The sequence below is a fragment of the Chlamydotis macqueenii genome, chromosome 2 (genome assembly GCF_036417535.1).
Source record: "Chlamydotis macqueenii isolate bChlMac1 chromosome 2, bChlMac1.mat, whole genome shotgun sequence".
Classification (NCBI taxonomy): Eukaryota; Metazoa; Chordata; class Aves; order Otidiformes; family Otididae; genus Chlamydotis; species Chlamydotis macqueenii.
The window spans coordinates 99,515,520-99,539,342 of NC_141557.1; the positions used below are offsets into that span (position 1 = coordinate 99,515,520).

General features: G+C 46.2%; 1 protein-coding gene across 5 annotated transcripts in view; it reads right to left on the reverse strand.

The window, feature by feature from the left end:
- Window positions 1-10,866: 10,866 nt before the first annotated feature.
- Window positions 10,867-23,823, reverse strand: part of CARMIL1 (capping protein regulator and myosin 1 linker 1) — a 194,852-nt gene continuing 181,895 nt past the window's right edge. For 3 of the 5 annotated variants that reach the window (XM_086740524.1, XM_086740523.1, XM_086740525.1), the window contains 4 exons: window positions 20,546-20,779; window positions 17,788-17,922; window positions 15,039-15,185; window positions 10,867-11,924 (listed from right to left, as the gene is read on the reverse strand). In XM_086740524.1, the coding sequence (XP_086596650.1) occupies window positions 11,788-11,924; window positions 15,039-15,185; window positions 17,788-17,922; window positions 20,546-20,779 (653 nt within the window). In that variant the 3' untranslated portion in view covers window positions 10,867-11,787. The remainder of the gene's footprint in view (window positions 11,925-15,038; window positions 15,186-17,787; window positions 17,923-20,545; window positions 20,780-23,823) is intronic. The other 2 variants (XM_086740527.1, XM_086740528.1) reach the window with 1 other exon arrangement.

The window sequence follows — 23,823 nt, forward strand, 5'->3', positions numbered from 1 at the left end:
TGGATGGCTGATCCCTGGAAACATTCAAGGTCAGGCTGGACAGGGCTCTGAGCAATCTGATCTGGTTGGAGATGTCCCTCTCCTTGCAAGGGGGTTGGACTAGATGGTCTTTGAAGGTCCCTTCCAACCCAAACAATTCTATGATTCTGTGATTCTCATCCCTCCCAGCCATCAGGAGGGTTTCCCTCACGGGAACGAAGAGCCACAGAGTGAAGATGAATGCAAATCCATACTCTCTTCCTCCTGTAATGTGAATCAAATGAAGAGACTTCGGGGTCAGAGGTCTGGGTGCTGATGGAGAAAGGCTGACATTCACAGTCATGATGGTCCTGCCTGGGGCTACGTGTGATCTGGGTATCACCTGTGTATTCATCTCCAGGGATTTCAGGTACCTTGGACTGAGCTCTGTGTCTTGGTGTGCACTCCTGGAAGAATTTCTAGCAACTTTATTATCTCATTTGTGATCCCTTACAGATATTTTTTTCCAGGTTGATTTTGATTCAACACATATATTTTAATTTTATGCAAATACTGATTGCTTTAGAGAGGCTCTCAGAGGCAGAGCAGAAAAGATTTCTAAAAAGGATTTAGTGTTTGCTCTGAGCAAGCTCCCATTTGATCTGAGAAAAAAATAAAAACAACACTACTCTGGAAAACAAAATTTGCATTTTACTCAGAGAATATCAGGTCTGCAAACTAAATTCTTTCAGAGAGATCCCAACGGCCATGTCCAGCTTTTCCAGTGTGCCAAGGAAAAGGAGACACTGTTGAGCTGACACGTTTGGGCAGCAGCATGCAAGCGGCTCCGTACAGGGGTTCCCTGGCCGGCAGCCCAGTGTCACCTTCACACTCCAGAAAAACGATTGACAGGATGCTGATGCGATGGCAAGGCTAAAAACAAGCTCAGGTTTAATGAGTGTGCTGAGCTGGGGGACCACAGCATGGGAGAGGAGTGTATGCCCAACAGGTAAGGACACACGGGAAAGTTTACGTTTTTGGGGAGTACCTGCACAAAGCCCTTGCTGGCCAGACCAGCCGCTCCACAGGTTTCTCATTGACCCGTCCTTGCCTCAGTTAGCCAAAAAACATTTCTGGCCCCAGGGTGATGCCCCTCACCCTGTAGCACCCCTCCAGCAGCATCTTCTCTGCAGTGGCCTCATGTACCCCATGGGAGTTGCCTGAGCTCCTGCGCAGGGTGAGTTCACCTCATGTTGCTCCATGGCGTGATGGGGCAGGAAAGCCACTTTTTGGCCCTGTCTTTCTTCCTGGGACCCGGAGTTCATCTGCCCCAGAGAGGGAGCATTCTGAATCAGGTTTTTAGCAAAGAGCTGCCCATCAGTTCCTAGTGAGGTGTGTAACCTACCTTTGGAAAGCATCACCATGGCTGATACCAACAAGGGTCCTTGGTAGTATGATGGAACAGGCTGCCCAGGGAAGTGTTGGAGTCACCATCCCTGGACGTGTTCAAAGAACGTGTAGACATGGCACTCTAGGACATGGCTTTTAAGTCATGGTGGTGTTGGGTTGACAGTTGGACTTGGTTATCTTGGAGGTCTTTTCCAACCTTCAAGATTCTATGATCATGACAACTAGTTTCTTACTAAAAGTGTTCTTACCATAATTACCTTAAGAGGAATTACTTCCCAGGTTCTGAAACGCTTGTGAGAGGAAGCACCCTGCCATTCAACAGGGGCCATGACAACAAAGTTTTGTGGGAGCTGATGTAAAACTCAGGGCACTGAGAAGATCCTGTTGCAGCTGGTTCTACCCCATGCCCTCACAGGAGGAAGAACAGGCAAGAAGTATCACCTTATTTAAACTGCCAGTATTTATTCAGCATCTCCCACAACCTCAGAGAAAGCAGGTCCAGGTTGAAAATAAAAAATGATCCTGAGGCTTAACGGGCCCTCCAGTCCTTTAGTCAGCTGTGCTAATACACCTCACACAAACTCAGCGTTACCTGTGCACGGGGTTGGGGGTGACATCAGCTCTTTCCCAAAACCCTCCATAGATATAGGGGCCACCCCATAGACACACAGCTCTGCCCCTCCCTGTATCACACAAGATGGATTTAGGGTTCTTATGGGTAGAATTGCAGAAATTTCGCTTGAAGTGACAGGAACCAGGTAAGCTGAGAGAAACCTTAGCCTGCAGTGAGGATCTGGCCGCCCCACCGCGTGGCTAAAATGGAGTTCAGCTTCTCCAGTTGCTTTAGGTGACTCAGTAAAGCATGAATTAAAATAAAATCAGCTCAAAGCAGGTTTTACTGCTTTGGCAGGGCTTTCTGCAGGTTTCGTAAATTTGAGGAGCGTGTTGAACTGTGGAGCTACAGCAGTTGGTATTAAAGCAACAAACTGAAGAGAGCTGCTGGGTGTGCAGCTCACGTACCAAACTCAGCAACCGCTCTGCCTTGGCTTATTTCCTCAAACGAATAAATGAGAAAGGTAGGCATCCTTTTAATTTTAAAAAGTAGGGAATGCTTTTGATTAAGGACTTTTGCTTAGGCTCCAGCTTTGCACTGTGCAGTAAGGTTGGAGGTAGATCTCAAATCCATGTTTTGAAAAGCTGAAAATGAAAAAAAAAAATGGTAATTGCGTTCTTTTGCTTCATAGCATTGTAGATCTTTAACAGTACATATTTTGAAAACCACACCACTGTCTCATTATTTTTTTCTTAAGTTCAGAAATGGCTTTAATGTAATAATACTTGACAGGATGATTTTTTCCATTAAGGGTTTGTGATGGCAGATCATTAGTTCAGATGTTTCTTTTATTGGTTTATTTTCGGATTAGGGCAATTACACATCAAAGAATAAAAAATGTCGCTCTTCATTTTTTTTTCTTATGTGAATCTGGGTGCATAAAATAGCTTTGAAAAAGTATATAAATAGCTATTTTTTCTAGAAAACTTGTTGTCTAGAGGAAAGGCTCCTGAAAAATGCAACCAAAAATTTGGAATATAGATAAGTAAGACTCACTAGGAAGTGGAAATTAAAACCTTATCCCTGGTAACTCTTCCCTCCCTCTGGCTCAGGCAGTTGCATGCTGGTGGGTACCAGCCCTCGCTCTTCCGTTCAGGGAGCCTCCGACCTGGCTTCTACAGCTTCCCCGACCGCCACTTCTCTTCCACAGCACCCCTTGCCCTTCCCAAAATCCTGCCTTGAGGAGTCCCACAGAGACATTCTCATCTGCAAAAAGGACAAAATACCCCGGATTCACCCTGACTTCGGTAGCATTTGGCTAAGTCTTGCACGAAGGTGCTTCAGTAGGTGCCGTCACGCTGGAAGCATTTGCACGGCCACTACGCAACCCCGCTGTGGGCTGGGGAGCCCTGCAGCTTGGGGATGCCAGCAACACTGTGTTATTTAGCTGAAGCTGCCAATAAATTTTTAGAAATTGCAATTTTTTTCCAAAGTAAGGAGCAGAGCAAGGAGCACGTGGTGGAACACCAGGCTGGGCTGGCTTTGCAGAAAGAATTAATCAAGCAAGTGTAACTGGGAAGACATGCATAAAAGTGGAGATTGCTGATTTGGACACAGAGGGGCAGTCGAAAAGTGCCGCGTTCTTTGGCCATATTCAAAATATTGATGTCACACATTTGGGTTTCCATGAGCAGAAGTGGGAACAAAAAGTAATCGGCATCAGGATTTGTGACATGACTTTGTCCCTCACCTTTTCAGACGATAATTCCCAATAGATGCAGACACGGATTTAGGAACTGAAATAATTTTCCTCATCAAATGGCTTCTGCTACCCTCAGCTTTGCACTGATTGGCAACACTGAGGAACCCACTGCTGGCACCCATCAGCATTTTCTCTGGCACTGAGTGTGTGTTTTGCAGGTACTTTAGGTCCTGCATGGGTCCTGCTGGAGATCCAAGCCAGGATCCTCGGCAGGACCCGTTCCCCCAGCATCTGATTTGCATCAGCGCGACAGGAGGTGAGGGTGCCGGCTGAGCAGCTGTGCGCAGCTGGGCTGTGGAGGGTGGGGACAGCCCAGCAAGGGGTCTGTGAGCATCCCAGAAAAGGAAAAAACTGGAGGAGCAGATGAAAGACAAACTGAAAGGGAAACAAAGTCGAAATAACATAGTCAGTCCTACCATTTGCGTGGAAATCAAATCAGAGATAAAGCTGTCTGCTGCAGAAAAGAAATAGACTTTTCTTTATTCCAACCCCACCCTCAGATGGGTGCAAGCTGCTTATTAGCGGCAGACCCCAACTCCCACCTTCCAAGGCAGCTGCCTTCCTCCCTCCCCCCGACTCCCTCCCTCCCAGTAAATCCCGTATCCCTGTGCTGGGCTGGATGCTGGCTCCATCCTTTCTGGCTCGGCTGGTGCTGGGTGTGCGTGGAGGTGCAAGGGGATACATTGCCATTTCAGGTCGCGGTACCGACAGACGTGATGTGACGCGAGGACAGCCATCTCACAGATGTTCCAATCCACAGAGTCCCACCAAGGCCAGGTTTTTCCAGCCTTCCCCATGCAGCCCCCTAAACTGAGAGGCATCAGTCCTCTGTCGTCTTCTGTTTTGGACATGCAATGGGGATCCTATCAGTGTTACAGGGGAGCAGTCAACGTCTTCCCACCGGGATACTGCTGGAAAGGAGGGGTTAGGACTCAGATCACCAGATCATAGACTCATAGAATCTTAAGGTTGGAAGAGACCTCCAAGACCATCAAGCCCAGCCATCAACCTAACACCACCACGCCTACTAAACCATGTCCCAAAGTGGCACGTCTACATGAACACCTCCAGGGATGGTGACTCCACCACTTCCCTGGGCAGCCTGTTCCAGTGCCTGACCATTTTCAGTAAAGAAATTTTTCCTAATATCCAGCCTAAACCTGGTTTAGGATCTAAGAAGAGGTTTCCCAAAGCAAAAGCTGACATTTCCCCCAGCTACAGGCTGCTCGATGCTACCCATGGGCTGCAGGCTCAGTTGCAGTTAATGACTTTCATTATTTCATCCTCCTGCTAGAATTTACTGTTGTCCCAATAAAGTGGGGGCTGTACAGCCTTCACAGGGCTTTTCTCTGCCCGCTGCTGGGTCTTACCCACCGAAGCAAAGGGGAAGGGGAGGAGGCACCCCAAGAGTGATGCTGAGCAGAGATTACAGAGTTAACTCCACTCCTCCATTCAGTTAAACCAAATTGGATTTGCCAAGCTGGCAGCCCCTCTCCTGCCTTCTCTGGTTGGTATCAATCTAATTAAACTGCTCGTTCTCCCATGCAGCTTTTCTTCTCCTCAGTTCAACTTACTGGAAAAGCAGAAGAAAAACCAGGCTTTGAAGGGTTGGGGCTGGTGTCAGCTGGCAGAGCTCATTGCAAATCTCCGAAGCAGGATCAGCACAGCGGTATCAGAGTGAGCACCTTGCCATGGGGCTGGGAGGGACTGTGGCAGCATCTCTGCTTTCCCACACAGGCTTCTCAAACGTGGGCGCTTAAAACCTGCATCTAACAAAACCCCAGGGCAGCTGATGTAGGGGTGTTGAAGGCAGAGTGGCTTTCACGTCGGGAAGAGACTCTTCTCATAGCAGCAGAAGCCTCTTCTTCAGTTTGCTTTGGGATATAGCATAAGGAGTTAAGTTTTTTGCGCACAGCGCTTGCAAAGCCATCTCTAAAGAATGCATTTTCCCCTTCATCTGCTGCACAGAGACTCACACTTTGTTTTCTTTCACTTTTTGAAAATACAGGGTCTCACTGTTTGGCTTCTTAGCACTGATGCTCATCTTGCAGCAATTTCTCTGCACTGCTTGGCACGGGGGAATTTGCACTCCCTGCCCACACGGGGTCTTGCTGATGCAGCAAGAGTAACCATGGGTGAGATGCCCTGAGGTGCAGGTGAGCTGGCAGCCCCAGGCACAGCAAGGCACAGGGGTTGCCACAGGCTGCCCAGGGCAGGGCAAGGATGGTGGCCCCTGTTCCTGCCCGGGCAAGTGCCTCTTGTCCCCAGGACCAGCCTGTCCCTCGCTGTGTGCTGATGGAGAAGTGACAGCTCTGTCCCAAACACAAAGGAAGAGTTGGTTTTATGTGATTTGCATTTAAGCTGGCAGAGACAGAGAAGCTGATCCCTTCCCTCTTTTCTCTTCCTCTAGGCCTCACACAAGGGGCAGGAGCTCTGCCCTTGCTCTGCACCAGCCGGCCAGGGCCAGGCGTGCCTCTTGCCACCAGCTCTGGCTTCCTCTCACCTCACCATGTGTGATCCCAGAGCCTCTGGGATATCTCACCTCCCCTGGGGACGCTCAGACACGGCCCCTCCCAGGCTGCTTTCTAGGGGCTTGCCATCAGCTTTTACACCCCTCGACTTGTTTTACTGCCCTGCAGCTCACCACAAGATCTCATTTTGCAGTTCCTCACCTTGTTCAGATGCCTCTTTGTGGGTCCCTGAACCCCCAAACCCTGCTGGGGAGCTCCCAATGGCACCATCACACGTGGCTCCACATTCTTAGCCAGGTGCCACTGGGTTTCAGCGTGGGAGCCTCCGCTGAAGCTGGCACCTCTTAGCCCCCCTTCTCAGAGGCTCATGACAGCCCAGGCACGTTAGTCTCTCAGCATGTCTCAGAACAGCCACAAATCAATAAATCAATAGCCAGAGTGGACGACTAAAACAAACCACTGCCTCTGAGATGAAGCATTGCCTTCGACTCTGCATGGCCCTTCCACCCTTGTTACGGCCTGGTCACATGCCGGGACAAGGGGCAGCCCCACGAGGACGAGCCTGCAGGCCCAGTGCCTTCGGCCGAGTTCCTCCAGATGGTTTTCCACCCATTTCTGTGTCTCAAGGGATCAGGATGGGGCACAGGATGGGAGCACGAGATGGTGGGAACCCCACAGCCAAATCCACTGAAGCTTCGATGCTGCCAGCAAATCCTCAAGGCTGGAAAACTGCCCTTCAGAGCCAGGGAAATCAGTTTCACCAGGGGCAAAGTTTTCCATGTGTGCAATGACCAGTGCAGTGTATTCGCCTGCCAGCTGTCAGCGGTGCTGGCTGAAGCGAGATGCAGTCATGGTCTGAGGTTCAGAAAGCTCCAGTTGTTTGCCAGAGCTGGTTTCTCTCAACCACAAACGAGCTTGTGGAAGTGGAACCCCACTCCAAACCTCAGGGAAGTCACCCCGACAGCTGCGGGATCCTGTGCTGCCTGTGGTCATGATGGCATTGGAAATGTCGAACTCTGGTGGAGGCTCAGGTGGAGAGTCACTCGCCGTGGCACTGGCGAGACGCTCGTGTTGGGAAGAGGCCTGAGGGACCACAGGATGAGGAGGAAAGTTGGGAAGGTGCCTGGCAGATCTCCCAAGGATCTCTTATATCCAGGGTGGAGGCCAACCCAAGGCAGCTCTTTTCTCTCTTGAGCAGGACACAAGTTAACGCTTATGCAAGAGATTGAAGGTATTTTAATGATCCCATGAGCCATCTGTAACCTTTGAGAGACTTGCTAGCAATGCCACTGGGGCCTCCAAAGGAGTCTGGAGGGTTTTGGCTGGGCAGGGGCAGGGCAGCCTGGCCCCGCGCACCGGCTCACCGGCTGCCTGCCTGGAGCTAAAGAAAGGGAGGGGAGAGGGCAAGGGCTGACGGCACTGAGAGGGAATCATCCAGGCAACTGGGTTTTCTCACCTCCTACGTTTGAAGGAAAGAGAATGTCATTGCCCTGTGTTTACGTAGCAATTTTTATCCTTCTCATTCACAGACTTTCTTAGGACAGGGAAAGACTGCTCTGCTTCCCAGGCCTGGCATTAAATGATAACCGCTGGTCCTCACCTGCACTGTATTTGGTAGCGATCCCCTGGGCCACAGCTCCACCAGAAGCAAAGGACAGTGTCACTACCTGAGACCTCCCCCCAGCTTCAGCACAAGCAGAGGATAATCCCAAGAGGTGGGCTTCAGGCACAGCCCACCCAGCATTGCCATCCCTGGGTGTGGGGAAAGCAGCACGGCGCTCTCACAGCCACGAGAAAGCAGCGTTTCAAACGGGAGGAGAGCTTTCTGGTATTTTCCTAGAAAATATTTCTCAGGAGCTTTTTTTCATACAACAAGAGAGAAAAATCATCTCCGCATTAAACAATCAATAAGCAGCGGCAGCAAGAGTGGTGGGTCGCACAGATTTGTGACTAATGGGCCACCTTCATTCCCAAATAGTCTCAGCCCGGCTGGATGGCTCTGGTGGAGGGAGTGGATTTAAGACGGTTGCTGTTCCCATCTTAGGAAGCAGCTATTTGCTGCTGTTACTGCACACCAGAGAATACTTCAAAACGCTCAAAATCTATCAGCCAGATTTTAACCTCCTTTAGTAGGGAGTAGAAAATAAGCCCTGCAGATGGGGTGTAAAGATGTCCAACTTCATGCTGGAGCTGGGCAGACGCTCCTGCTACGTACATTCTCCCGTTACGCACATCACAGGTGAAATTTTTCAATGGCAAAACCTGAAAATCAGATTTAGAAGCAGAAAAAGGCAGGGCAGCTCACTCCAAGAGAGCTTCTCACCCCTTTTTCCCAAGACTGGATCAGGTAGGTGCAGCTCTGACCCAAGGTGCTGGTGCTAGGACCCCTTCCAGGGCAGCATTTCTAACCGGGTGATCAGGGTTGCTGGGTCCTTCACTCTCGATTTAGTTGTGTAGTACATGTGCTTGTACGCACGGAAGGACGCAGAAGACCTTGCCATCACGTCCAAATACAACATATGCCAACGTGCAGCTGCTTTCTTGCCCGAGACCAGCCACAGTCCAGGGACCAAACCATCACGTCAGACATAACCCAGCTGGATCCTGTGAGCTCTTTCTGAGCGGTTCGACAGTGCAGCATGACATTCCAGAGATGCCCTCAGCTGCAAGAGGAAGGCTGGTGGCATGCCCAGGAGCAAGTCACCTCTCGTCTCGTGCCAACCTCTGCTCCCACTGCCACCAGCATGGCTGGAGGTGCTGAGGTAGCACCCAGTGTAGGATGGGGAGGAACAGAGAACATCAGTGGTACTCAAAAGATGCTATGGATGCCCTCAAAGAAGAAGTAACAGCACGTTTCTTCAGTTGTACCACTAGCTGATCTCTCCGTTCAGCCTCAGGAGATGCAGGGATCTCTACTATTGGCATCCCACCAAAGCACCTGAACGTGGCCTCTGGGCTCTGCCCCTCACCCTCCCAAGGCAGCACACAACCCCGGAGAGGCAGGAGCACAGGGGATCGACCCCAGAGCATCCACAGGGCAGCTCAGGCAGCAGGAAGGCAACAAGAGAAACAGGGAGGGTTCCCCCAGCAGTGCGTCTGCTTCTGAGGGCCTGCAGCTTGTGGAAAGGCAGCACTTCCCCTGTCCCCTGTAGCTGTGACCCCCCCAAACCTCCCCATCAGCTTGGTTTGGCACCAGGCCACAGTGGTTGTTACTTCCCCAAAACACACTGGCACTAACCCAAGGCCTCCATGGGCTCAAGATGCTGAAAATAAAACTGTTTCTTAAATGCAGAAGAGGTACAACAAGGGTGCTCTGGATGCAATGCGAATTCTTTGCAATCAGGCTGATACAGTGCTGGGCTCACCAGGCAGAAAGATAGTAAAGAAATTATCACTCCTCCCCACACCCAAAACCACACACACACACACAAAACCACGCCCCAGGTGTCCAAGAGCTCACACTAGCACTCCCCTGAAGTCATTTCTCCACCACTCAGCCTGCCCACAACACACTGATGGCTGGAATAAAGACTGGGAAGGCTTTCCATAACTAATGTGGAAAAGCATTGCTGTCTAATGAAATCTTTATAATTCTGCAGATAACTATTACAGCATTATAGCTTTTCTTGTTTGTCAGCTAAACACATACGTTCCCTACGGCATTTCAGACATCCCTGTCTTTGGTTTACTGATACCAGGGTGATGGGCACACACTATTACCGTGATTTCTCAAAGCAGGACTGGTAGGACATTTCAAACAACTGGTGAGGACATCAAGCACAAATAAGAGAAATTCTCAGCAGTTTGAGTCTATTTTATTTTTATTAATACCATAAACCTCGCTGCTGATTTTCTTAAAATCACAACAACCACAAATCAGGTCACCCTTGTATACTCACACTTCCCAGAGATTTGTCTTTTCCGTGTCCTATGCGAAAGAAAATTGCAGTAGGCTATTTATGGCTGGATTTTTTTTCCTTTCGAACACAAACATCTCAAGTTTTCCTTTGCCATTTGTTTTTTTTTTTTCTTCCCCTCACTGATGCCTAATAAAGCACAAACATATGTATGTGAAAATGAGTGAATGTCTCCTAATGACTTTAGATGAGTGCAGAATTTCAAGACAACACATACCCTGTAGTACTTCGGTGCGAACCCCCAGCCTTCAGGACCTCTCTCCCACAGCCTCGTACCTTACTTTTGAGATTTAAACCTCTACAAAGTGCTTCTATAAAAGGTTCTGGTATAAAAAGCTACCGGTTTGACTCAGCAGCCCTTCATACTGCAATAGGAGAAGTGGCAATAGCAGGTACGTGCGCAGGGACCAGACAGAAGGTCATTTGGCCGACAGGTGTGGTCATTTGGCCACAGCAAGTGCAGGGCAATTGCTCTTGAGAGACTACCAAAACCAGTATGTTCTGTCCTATGGAACCAAAACAGAGACTTTAGATAGCAGGTGTTTCTGGCTCATATGAAGGCTGCTTTGCTGAAGATCTCAAGGGAGGAGATTAGCAGAGAGATCTTCTTTCAGCAGTTTTACAAAGATGATGTGCATGCGTCCCTTTCAGCAGGAACAGACATTTTACTAGAAGCAGAAAAAGATTAGATGGGTTTTGTCTTAACTGCACGCTTTGCCTACCTGCCACAATACCATCACTCAAAGAGCAGAGACTGTCACACCCCAAAGAGTGCCGTAAAAACAAAGACTAGTATTTCAGTTGTAAAATCATTTTTTTTATTGTTACAAATATACATATGAATAAAATCCCTTCAACCTGTAATGCGCGTGGGTAGCTGTGAAATCTGCATCCCCTCCCTCAAAAGCCGAAATGTTTTTACAGATGTCAAACTATTTTTCTCGTAGAATTACACATTGAAAGGAAGCTAATATGCAGACAGAACTGAGGAAGGCCTCTAGAAAACACCAATATTAATAAAATTTCAGTTGCCCTCATTCCAATCAACTATATACATTAATATATGACTGTGGAAGCATACCATGGTTATACGTCATCCAAATCCTTCTCTGTTGTGCTTTTTGACAGTACACAAATGTAAGCGTCGGAGCTTTATGTACAGTACGAGAACAGGAAGAAAGAAGCTCCCTATGGGAGAATGTAAAAACCATACCCAAGCATTTTATATATATAATCTATACAAATTATTTTATTAGTGTGCTCTTTTAATATAATTACAATGTGCAATTGCATACCGCAAGAATATATTTATAGGTAAGTCACGTGCAGATTTGACACATTTACATTCAGCAGTACAACACATTACCTGCTGTACAGTGTATTAATGTAAGACAGTGTCCAGTTAATTTGCTTTGCTTTCTAAATGCCCTAATGCAGGGCACACTTTGTAGCTGCTTCAGAGAAATTCAAGTAGAATGCACGAAAGAATCGCTGGCTTTAGTGAAGGCATGGAAAGGAACGTCTGCATTGTACAGACCAGAAATTAAGGACTGAATCAATGCCAAAATGAGTGTACTGTAAATCATGATTGGAAGATCAGGTTTTCTGCATGGAAATGTACCTGTGGTGAAAGAGCAGCTGGCTAGAAGGGCTGTTGATTTCTGTACCCTGATTGTTATAAAAAGCTCTTGCGCTACAAAGCACTTGTACTGATTGCTAAACAAAAATAAAATCTTTATCTGCTTCTTCTCCAGAGTCACTGGACTTGCTTCCCTGATGGCCGTCTTTACTTAAGGATCTCTGCTTCAGTTCCTGGAACTCATGGGTCTGCTGCCCAGGGCTCCTTTTCGCAGCTGTATAAAACAGAAACAGGTCTTACCAATGATTGTAGAAAGAGAGAGGAAGAAAAAGAATTTTTAAAAAATCATTTATGCAGACAGGACCCGCTCCTCCTCCCACTGAATTAATTTGCACTAGTAGGAGCAGCATAGGTCCATTAATTCTTCAACCCAGAAAAAGGTGAGAGAGGAGAGAGAGAGTTTGAGCAAACTTTATTGCACTGTTGGTTGGCAAGCAGGCAAACTTATGAACAAATATGAAACTCAGTACTTCACTGTGACACGGATAAACATTACAGTTAGAAACGGCCTGGAGACTTTCTTCTCATCGCACCACTTCAAAACCAGAACAGCATTCTTTCTTCCAGCTGGGCTGCATCTCAGATGACGCACTCCTGACCGCTCAGGTGGATATCCTCGCTGGGCACCCCTCAGACCAGCGGCACGCACCCCAGGCAGGCCTGTCTCCCCAGCAGGACACATCTGTATTCTCCCTTCTGACTCAGCAGCCTTAAACAGGACAGACCTTCGCCTTGGCATCCAAGTTACCTGGACTGCTGCTCCCTGCCCCACCAGGACTGCCAGATCCTGACACCCTCCCTGTTCCCTGATAGGGAGGACACTCATGGCTCTGAGCGCAACCTGCATCTCTTCCAGCTGAGACCATGGGCTCTGCACCTCGCTGTGCTCAGCAGCGTAGAAAGCAGGAGGACATCCACTTCCCACCATGTAAAAGCAAACAGTACCCATTTTGTTCGCCCAGCACTCTCAAATCTCAGTAAGGCCAGGGTTTTCCTAAAACCTATAAGCTTTGAAATAAAACGGAAAGAAGGTTATAAAACCTTGTTAAGATTTCTGATCTAATCAGTGGTCTGAAATTGCTATGGTAACAAGAGAGTTATTATACACACATCAATGGTGGTGATCTTACACAAGGACTGATAGCTTTAGAAATCTCATACTTCCAGTTAAAATGAATCTTTAAAGACACAGTGGCCCTTAAATGTGACTTTGTTTCAAATCACCTTACTTCACCCCCACAAAATTAAAATGCTACAGTTATGAGACCTTCTTTGCTCCACCATTTCAGATAAGGACGTCTGGCTTTGGTTCACACTGATCCTTCTGCCTGTTCACATTTGTGCACCGGCAGCCGCGGTGGCCATGAAGCACCACCTCTCCTTCCCTGTGCATCACTCACCTGCAGCTTCACCGCCGCAAGGGACAGCCTGCCCTGTAACGGGAGTGCAGCTCCAGCCACAGCAGGGGCACACAAGCAGCAGGCTGTCACGGACGCACCTCCATGGGTCATTTCCAATTGCATCAAGCTGTCAGGGTTTGTCAGGAATGCAGAAAATGCAGAATCCCAAGGGAGTCAATGCTGCCTCAGCAGGGATGCTGCCTGTATCCCGGGGGACCAGCACAACTGGTGCATGCCAAGAGGCTGTGAAACGCGGGACAGAAAGCTCTGGCCCATTTTTGTTTGGCACAGACATGGTCCACTCCTGGATCTCTGCTGTGATGAAAGCAGAATGGACGCATCCAGCGTGCGTCTTATGGAGACCTGCCTCCGCACACAAGGCACATTTGCTACCCAAATAGCTCTCCTGAGTCCAGAATACTTGTTTCCTTACTTGTGCTAGCCAAAATACGGAAGGAAGTGAGAGGCAGCAGCTATACGCTCGCTGCATTCTTATCCCAGCTTTGCAAGTTGGGAGAGAAGAGAAAAGCATTTTGAGAAAGGTTTTTAAAGCTACTTACGAAATTGGAGAGGATTAAGATACCTAAATTCTGTAAAAATAATTTGGGCATTTCTACCTTCCCAAACACCACTGCTTTTCAAAGAAATAGGAGCCTGTACATTTTTTAGTTGTTCTGGATACTCGCACCTCCTAGTAATTACACGGCCTTTGTTTGGCCTCCATTTGCTCTTCAGACAAAACCCAGAAAACATCCTGCAGCAGCTGTTGTAGTTTACGGCCTGACAAATCAAGACAGGTAGTTTGCCCCCAAAATACATCAGGCATTTAAGTCCGCGTACCGCAAGCAGGCTTCTGCCACGAGAGCTCACCCTTGCTCCAATGAAACCATACATGGGTGACCTGTGTAGATCTGTAGCAGCACATCAACTTTTGAAGCTTAATCAGAGATATCTTAGAATGAACTAAAATATAGTAATTCAATTATGACAGGGAGGAGAGATTCCAAGTTTGGGTGTGCTAAGCTTGATTCTACAGTATGGAAAGGAAATCAGTTTGTACATTTTGGGCTGAGGATGTTACAAAAGAGATACGTGATGTCTTATAAATAGAAAAACTGTGAGTAAATGTAATTGCATAAGATATTCAAATATATCATTAAAATACTTCAGGAAAAAAGTAATTTTGAATGATTGTTTAAACAAACCAGTTAAGAGGCAAAGTGAATTATGTAAACACGTACCATTTGAGAACAGGAGCTTTTATATTTTAAAAACGCATAGATCAGCCAAACATTTTTATAGCCTACTGAATGAGCTCACTATAAGGCAAAGCTGCTCTTCAGGAAGCGCAGCTTAAGCCTGCAGCACAGTACTGGATTTGGGTTCTTTTGGTGGGTTTTTTTGTTTGTTTATGCAGCTGAAAGTCAAAGTATTATGTCAGAATAATCTGATTTACCCAGTTCTCAAATGGTTTTGTGAGTGATGTACTGAAACTGGCACTAACAATATTCAGGCTGAAACATATTTTGAAATACTTCAGTGTACGCGTCTTAAAAAGGAAAGGTCTGTAGGCACACAAAGCAACAGAGTCTGCCTGCAGCGTACTCACAGGGCAGCGTGCCACCGTCGCTGCATGGAGCAGTCACCATTTGTAGTGAGCCCTCTTCTGCAGAGGGGCTGTATGGCACCGGTCATTGCTGTTGCCACGAAGGAAAAATGGCACACACATTCCTTATCCGAAAATTTTTTCATGCCAGGTAGTTCCCATGGGAACAGAAATATAATTAGCATCCCATGAGATTTTTACCTTTCTCATAATCCAATGACAAACCCACACCCTTTTGTGACTTCTTTGCTATTACCACTTCTTAACAATTATTAGTGCCAGTCATCAAGCACTGTCGCGATGGAAAATGAAAACTTCTAACCAGAAGTTGGCTGTGCCTTCCCCTGCCCAGGCACAGCAGCTTCCTCTTCTGCACTGGTAGAATACTGCCCCGAAGCGGTTCTCACGCTGCCAGATGGCTTGGCACAGTCATGAGCTGTATCTCTTTTTTGACAATCTCCTGTTTGTTCTAGCAGGGAAAAGGATTCATTTATATCCCTAAGCTGTTCTGTAGGCCCACATATGGAAAGTAATATAAACAATTTCACTTATGCAGCCCTTTCAATCAATTGTCCAAAGAGTAGTAATCAACATGCCAGATGCTTGCTTAAATTTAGTCCAGATATTTACATATGTTGGTAACTGTAGCCCAGTCTTACAGGTACGCTGTGTAAAGAGGTGTATTTTGAAATTGTCCCACAAAGTACAGCTAAATTCATTAACACAAAGCAATTTTATAATCAAATATCACCTAATTTGCAGCTTTCTTTTGCAGGAGATATAATGTTGCTTACAAACTTAGGCAGATTTGCAGTGATTTACCAGTTGCAGAAATAAATTAAGCACGCTAGCATGAACAGGTGGCAGAAAGCAAGGACAGAGGAATGACTGAGAAAGTAGAACAGTAATAAAGAAAAAGGAAAATAAAAAAAAGAATAAAATAATAAAAGAAACAGAATTTACTCTTTCTTGAACAAAACATAGCAGCTCCGTAAGGACCTGGAAACCTAATTTTAGCCATTCCCAACTATTATTGATAAAATGGTACAGCGCAACATAGTGGCAGCTAGAAAACCTTGTGTTTGTCAAAGTCATCTGTGGAGGTTTGAGGGAGCAAGGAGTGAGGAAAGCACAGTGCCTGATCTCTTCTTTATAAGGATTTGTAAACAGCAAAGACATTTTAACAATAAAGCGATTGTCCTCTTTCTCACGTGACAACCACAAACTGCAAAACCTTGTCAAATCTCAGCTGTGCTAGAGATTGCTGTAACACAATCCCATATTCCCTGCCTCTCCAATATGTCCCCTCTCATGATGGGGAGATGGAGACGGCATGTAGCGTAGAAACAGCAAGGTTAACCTCATGTTAAAATATACGCAACAAGTTCCATGAGGTTGTGTCTCTCTAGTTAGGTAGTAACAAGTTCTCTCTCGCAGTCCACTGAAAAGCTGGTGAGAAAACAAGGACTCTAGCATATGCAGTTACCAGACAGCACCTGAGAGAGTCTGTTGTGGCAACAGCCTTTGACTGCAACCATTCTCAACATGACGGCATCAGTGCAGCGAGTTTGATCCCTAAGCTGTAGCCCAGTTCACCTATCTCAACACGGGCTCTCATGGGACTAAAAGCAGGAGTAGGGTCTATTCTGCCTTGCAGCCCCCATAATGCCACAGCCATCAGGAGGCACTTCAGACACCCTGCTGCCTTTTCAGGACAATGAGCCACAGACTGCGGCAGCTTTTGGCAACATGGACCATCTGAACCCTCAGCCCTTTCCAGACACAGGAGAGGTCCTTGGGTGTGCCGTGTCCTGCTACCTCTATATAACTCAGCGAGATTGTGGTAGCTCTGCTGGGCTACCTCTACAGTACAAGAGCAGCCCAACAACATCACACAGGTGGCTGAAGTGAGAACCACGATCTGTAGTCAGATACTGCACACATGCTTACATGTGGTCACCAAACGGTAGCCACCACTGCAACTATTTTCCAAGCAGAGCAAAACTCAGACTGTGAAATAAGTAATTTCATAACAGTAATGGTAGTTTTAGGAGACAAAAGGAGAAGCTTCTCAAAATATACCTCTGGACCATCCTGCTTTGGGGATGGCTTTGCCCCTCCTCTCATTTAGAGGGTAACCATGGGCTCTGCGGGCAGCACAACTGCTCAGTCTTCACAATCCAGTGTTACCTATCTGCCTTGACTTGTCTGTCCCCATTCTACACTCCAAACTGCTGGCAGAGTGTGAAAGGGCACCCCCTTGTCTCACAGCTTAAGTGATGGGAATAACCTTGGGATGGAAACAGGACTCGCAGTCTTTCCTGAGGAAAGTCCCAGGAAGGAAGAGGTCTCACCCCTACAAGTCAAACTTTGTAATCTGTGCCAGCTAACACCACGTTGAAGCAGTATCTCTGTGAGTACTTCTCCACATATCCTATGCTATCAGAGGAAGCCTTAGCTCTTCTAAGAGCCAACTGGTACAAGCATATGCATCAGCAAAAGTAGAGATCCAGTGCACACATGAAAAGCTGCAAAGGTATGGCTGCAGCCTACTGTTGCGCGTAAAAAGCATCAAGCTCTTCCCTGGCACACAGAGACTCACTGCCCGAGAAGGAGGTGAATTCAGTCACATGCAGAGACCCCACAGAAAGGAGGATTACAAGCAGAGCAACAAGCCGGCTGCAAGGAGCAAAATCATGGCTGCTGCCCTGGAAATGTGCTGAACCACAGAGCTGCATTTCACATTATTGTGTGTGACCAACAGCGATCAGCATCCCCATTCAGACCAAACTAAAACATAATATACACAACACAAGAGTCCCTTAATTGTTCACTTGTTCATACCAAGGGATTCATCTTTCACTTGGTTTGATCAAAGGAAGAAAATATAAAACACCAACCCACAGATGGAGGAGATGGGGAAGAGGCAAACAGATACACTTTCCTTGCATTTTTATCCTCCTAATGAACAACTCTCTTCCCTTCCAAGTAAAAATAAATCAGGGGGCAATGACACATTGAATTCTAGTAGAAGACAAGCACGCTGGAACAAGTCATACCAATGTTCCTACCTTCTTGAGAAAGTGATCTGACTGTGGGGCTGCTCTGACCATCCTTTTCTTTATCAGAAGGAACTTTCTTCAGCACAGGTGGAAGCAGAGCAACTTTTGGAGAACTGGGGCCGGAGGGAGACTCTGGAGCATCCTCTGTAAATTGCCATGAACAAAGGGGTGAGAAGTTATATTTGCAATGTAGCTCACAGAAATGGTTCTGTTACGATGGGCCCAACCTCAACACAATACACAAACAAGAAACAGCTATGTCTTGAGAACACATGATAGCCCTCAGCCTATGTGAAAGAATTTTAACACTAAAGCAAAGACCTCAATTTCAGCATTTTTAATGTGTGCTGCTATTGTAGTACAAATAGAAATCTGATGGGACCAACTGAATTTCCTGCAAGACATAAGTACACACTTTGTAAAGGACAATTGAAAATTACTTTGGACGGATTTTTTGAAACAGTTGTTCTATTTATATTTTTATTGTCCTGAAACATAATGAACTGATCAATTTAGATGTCCTGTTTCACAGTTACAAAGCATAAAAGTGAACCAGTGAAACAAATTCCATAAGCAGCCTATAGAACTCTGTACTTCCAAGCACAAATTGCCAGTACATAACAGGATAGCATCTGCAGAGATTTTCTAGACAGAAAAAATATAGTTCGTCCTCTAAATTGTGAGGAAATCTGGAATTTCAACTCAAATTAATCATTTAAACCATCTGGATATCTTGTGTCTCTTGAAAGGCTGGATATGTGTTATGTATGGCAAGTTGACTATCATCTTTACAGTCCTTACAGGAAGACCTTTGGACAGCAGGGAAGTACAGCTACAATGGATTACTTAAATTGCTTGCATGTTTGCTTCCCAAGGAGCAAACAGTGGCATATGTACACAACAGAGGAACTAGGAAGATACATTAGTACTGACAGAAGGAAAAAGGAACCCAGAGTATCACCTGTATTCCATATTTGTACAATGAGTTGATTCAGTTGCATACTGGAAATTAATAGGAATTTATCTCACTGTTGAGGAGCCAGCACAAAGTCATCATTTTTTTACTTTCAGCAAAGGAAAGTGATGATCTTCCAAATGCAACTCAATCTGAACAGATACACCGATTCTTGGACCTTCTCCATGCTTTTGATGTGCCTGTGAGGCTAGCTGCTTTGAGAAGCTTGGTATCAACATATGGATGAGCACAGCGCTTGGCAAGCACAGCTATATATTTCTGAACTAAAGCTGTTACACGCTTTATTGAGGAACCACTTTCAGTCTTTGATAATCCATGGACATCCGAGCCGTGCTCCTTTGCCCTCAGATTACTTAGCAAAAATTTGCTACCCTTAATTTGGCCACACCACTGGAAACAATGGCAGCAGGAAGAGCATAAATAGGATTATTGCTCAGCTTCTTCCTCACGTGGCCTGGGTGTGCTTAGCCAGCAGGTTGCTATAAGCGCTAGGAAGAAGTCAGACTGCAACAGAGACGGTGCTGCATTTGCTGCCACCTGAGGAGCTGGCCTATTACAAGTAAATATTAATTACTCTCTGTGTTCAACCCACAGTATGCTCTCTCTACAGGAAACAGGAGTTGGCAGAAGCAGATAGCTCAGGTCTTTCTGATACCTAAGATTCTGAGATAATACACTGCCTATTTTACAGATTAAGCATCACCAAATAAGCCATGCTTTCCTACTGTACTCATCTTCAAGAGCATCTCACCTGGCACACCTCACTTTTATGACCATTTCTAAAATGGCCAATAAAAGAAAATTTAAGCCACCTAAAACCTGAAAAACACTTTACCCAATGGAGTGCAGAGACTAAGTAATGCTCAGGTACACATCAAGGGCAGTGAAGAGGCTACAATATCCTTCTGCCCCCTCGTCCTTACCAGAAATGGCATCTGTCTAAGGTCAACAGTGATTACGGAAAAAGCCTAGAGGTCTGCAGGCTCGTACAGATGGCTGTGCTCACATTTTTCAGTCATTAGCAATTAATAAGCTGTATTTGCCATAGCTACCAGGGGAATCAGTAACTGGCATTTAATTCCCCTCAATCACAGTAGCTGTACTTTGGGAAGAGGGGGTTGTGACACTGGCCTATTAAATAGCGGACAGACAAACGTATCAGAGATCTGCTAAAATATTTCACACTATTGGAAATATTGAGATTATATCTGGGCAGGAGGTTAGGACAGAGCAGAACTTAACAGTCACTCAACTGGCAGCTTTGGAGGGTTATAAAAGCACAGTTAAAATTATTTCCAGTCAAAAGCAGTAAGGAAAGAAACAAAGGCAAAACAAGGAAAAAGAGTGAGAAACAGTCAGTTTGTGCAGGTTATTAAGAATAACGGGCATTTGCTCAAGGAGTCAAGAGCAGCCTGCCAGAAAACCCCAAGGACGTTAGTACTTAGAACCAGGTGTTTAGAGAAAATACAGTTACTTTTGTCAGTGCCACTACAACAGGGCTTTGACATTGAAGTAGTGTTCTATGCTCTCTTCTTCCGTGAAAGCAGGCTAACTCCAAACAGCTCTGCTGCTGCTATTGCTTCTCCTCAGGTCACATATTAAACCATTTTAATAAGTTTATTTGAATTAGGGCAGAGGGAGGTGGAAAACAAGGATGCAAGTCAAAAGCAAAGAACTGAAAAAGCTGTCCCTCTACATTTAACTTCTGTTCAGGATGTGGCCATGGGTGTCTCCTCCACAGCCCACACAAATGCCAGACAGGGATAATAAATGCCCAGGAGAGCTCCTCACCAGTACGAGAGGCAGAGCGTGGTTTCTGTGGCACCGTGGGTCGTCCTGCCAGGCTGGGCTTTGTTGACTGCAGTGGGGGTTTTGGGCTAGTTGGTGTATTGGAAGAACTTCTTGCCTTTGCGCCAGCTTCTGCCTTTGGTTCAGCTTTTGAGTTTTTTTCTGACGGTGCTGAGATGGAGTCACCCTTATTCGAGGCAAACCGACTCTCTGGAAGGGTCTGCTGGAGTTTAGGCACTAAAATAAATAGACACATAAAATCAAGTCTCCTGCAACACAGAATGCTCCACGCACACATATGCTTGTGTGGAAAACACCATCATTAGGTCACATATCACTGCTGCACTGCTGTGTGAGTGTGTAAGAGGACCCCCTAACATTGTGCCCTGGCAGCCAAGATAATTCATATAATTAGTCAAAAGAGGCAATTATGCCACTGTGTTCAGAGTTGATGAGGCCTCACCACGAGTACTGTGTGCAGTTCTGGGCCCCACAATTTAAGAAGAATGTTAAAGTCCTTGAATGCGTCCAGAGGAGGGCAACAAAGCTGGTGAAAGGGCTGGAAGGCATGTCCTGTGAGGAGCAGCTAAGGGCTTTGGGCTTGTCTAGTTTGGAGAGAAGGAGGCTGACCTCATTGCTCTCTACAGCTTCCTGAGGAGGGGAAGTGGAGAGGGAGGTGCTGATCTCTTCTCCTTGGTATCCAGTGACAGGATGTGTGGGAATGGCTCAAAGCTGTGCCAATGGAGGTTTAGACTGGACATCGGGAAGCATTACTTTAATGATAGGGTGGTCAAACACTGGAACAGGCTTCCTAGAGAGGTGGTCGAAGCCTCTCAGGGTTTAAAAGGCATTTGGACAGTGCCCTTAATAACATGCTTTAGCTTTTGGTCAGCCCTGAATTGGCCAGGCAGTTGGACTAGATGATCATAGGTCCCTTCCAACTGAAATATTCTGTTCTATTTCATTCAAAATCACTACAAGAAAAGCATCTAAAACCACTAGTTCTTGCATGTTCATAATTCAAGCATCTTGGAGGCAATGGCATCTCCTCCTTTTTAATATATTTGAAGCGATGGCTGGCTGGACATTATTGTCCCTTCATACTTCTGGGAGCAGATGGTACAGCCTACCTGCTGAGAAAGCAGTGACGGATCAGTGGAAAGGGCAGCCTTTGGCTGTTTTGTACCTTTACAGACAAAAGGTTGGCTATCCAAGATCAACAGAGAAATCTCGTCCCAGAAAATAAATCCTAAACGTGTGAACAGCAGGCTACGTCTTGTAATTTGTTGCTTTTAGTAGGCTCTAGAGGAGATTCTGAAACTTAGCTGAGATCAAAGTATTCTTTATGAAATATATTTATTTATCTAATATCACTGTATATAGATTATGGTTTCCACACATTGGCAAGATTATCAACATATTATTTATCCCAAACAAAGACCAAGGTATTTACAGATAAAACCATAATGACTTCCAAGCAACAAATCAGTCGTATGTAGGTGTGCAAGCTGCTAGAAGGCCTGCTGGACACTGGATTGCAAACAAGAAAAATGCCTGCCCTGCTTTCCTTCTTTACAGCTTTGAGAAGGTTGAAGGCTTTTATGAAGCAGAGATCATGATAATTTTGGAACCTGTATGCTAGCTTGGGACTTTCAACAAATGTCACATCTTTATTCTCAGAAGAGAATTACAGACTAACTGAAATGCAGACTGGTGGCCTTGGTAACTGGTAGAGCCATGTATGTGCTCACAGATTCTGACTCAACCTACCTGCTACTCCCATTCAGAAATCCTACTTGTTGCAAAAGTGCTGAGCACAGACATTTTAATGGCAGTGGGAGGGAAGGGAGTGTTGATATAGTTTGTTGCAACTCAATCTCCAATACGTTTTTCCAGCTTATGCAGCTGTTTTTCGGCCCAGCTGGAGTTAAACTCTGGCAAACCATAGAGAGTTGTGTGGTGCATACATATTTGTGTGAATGCGTGACACGGAGAGCTCGTGTCTGTATGCATGCAATAGATCTTCATGCTGCAAGCGAAACAGCAGGACACATTTCTCCATCTGCGTGTGCGCGCATACAAAAAAAAGCAGGCAATATCCAGACATGAAGCAAGGAATAAAAAGACCTTATTCTCCTTCAGCATCACTATCCATATTTTTACTGTAGCAACATCCAGCAATTTTCCACTAACTCTCTCTCTTCCCTTCCTAACCTCAGGCCTGCTAATATTATTAGAATCCAGTAAGTTAAAATAAATTAACCCAAAACAAAGACAAACTGTAGTCACAACAGCAAAGAGCAGCCTCAGGGAGCTCTCAAGCAAGAGTAGTAAAGAAAGAACTGACAGTTGGAGGCCAAAAGGAAGGGGTATGCACAGTGCACTGAGGTGGGGGTGAAATGTATCATATACAGAGACAAGGACCAGAGAAAAATTGAGGTCAGACACTGCGAGCTATTCTAACGCTCCAAGCAGACTACTCTTGCTCCTCTGACTTCAGTTTGATGCTACCAGGAGACACATATAGTACACAAGGTCCTCCTCAAAAGATAAGCAGGCTTTAAAAGCACTGATTTAGAGTTCAGCATGCTCTCAATATACTGGTCTTTTAAAACTAGCTTTAGAAAGGTATGAAATTTCAAAATCCATTTCTGAACTGCTCAACCAAGATGGTCACATTTCGATTTAGATTTTGGACTGGGTTTTCAGCCTTCCTTCTGTATGCTGTACAACTCCAGATGCCATGCTTGCAGGACATTTAGCACCACTGTTGAGAAGTCAGACAGATTTCTTAGTTCAGCCCACTCCTTTGGTCCAGTGAATGCAGTGCACACAAACCACCAGAGCTGAATCCCTTTTGAACACTTCACCAGCCAGTCCCAAAAGCGGGCACGGACATGCAGAGACCAGAATCTTGTACTCGCATGGCTGCATCGTAGCAGGGCCCAGGACTATAGCTTGGCAAGGGCCCCTTGGCTCGTGCACAGCAGGACTAGCTGCAGAGGGGATCAGTACTGTAAGCACTGCAAGGCTGGACTCCACTTTGTACAGAATGGGGAGTAATTTTGTGCATGCATGCAGCGTGCAGAGGCCTCCGCATCTTTGCAGACAGCCCTGGCTTCAGTCAAGCTGGGTATATCCTGGGAAGAGCCAGCGGCCATTGCCTATGAGATGTCTATTCTAGCAGCTGAAAGCCAGGACTACTCAAGCTGAGTACTGCACTGACTACTATAAACCTTGCAAATCGGTCATGTTTAGGTCATCCAGTGCATTCAGAAGTT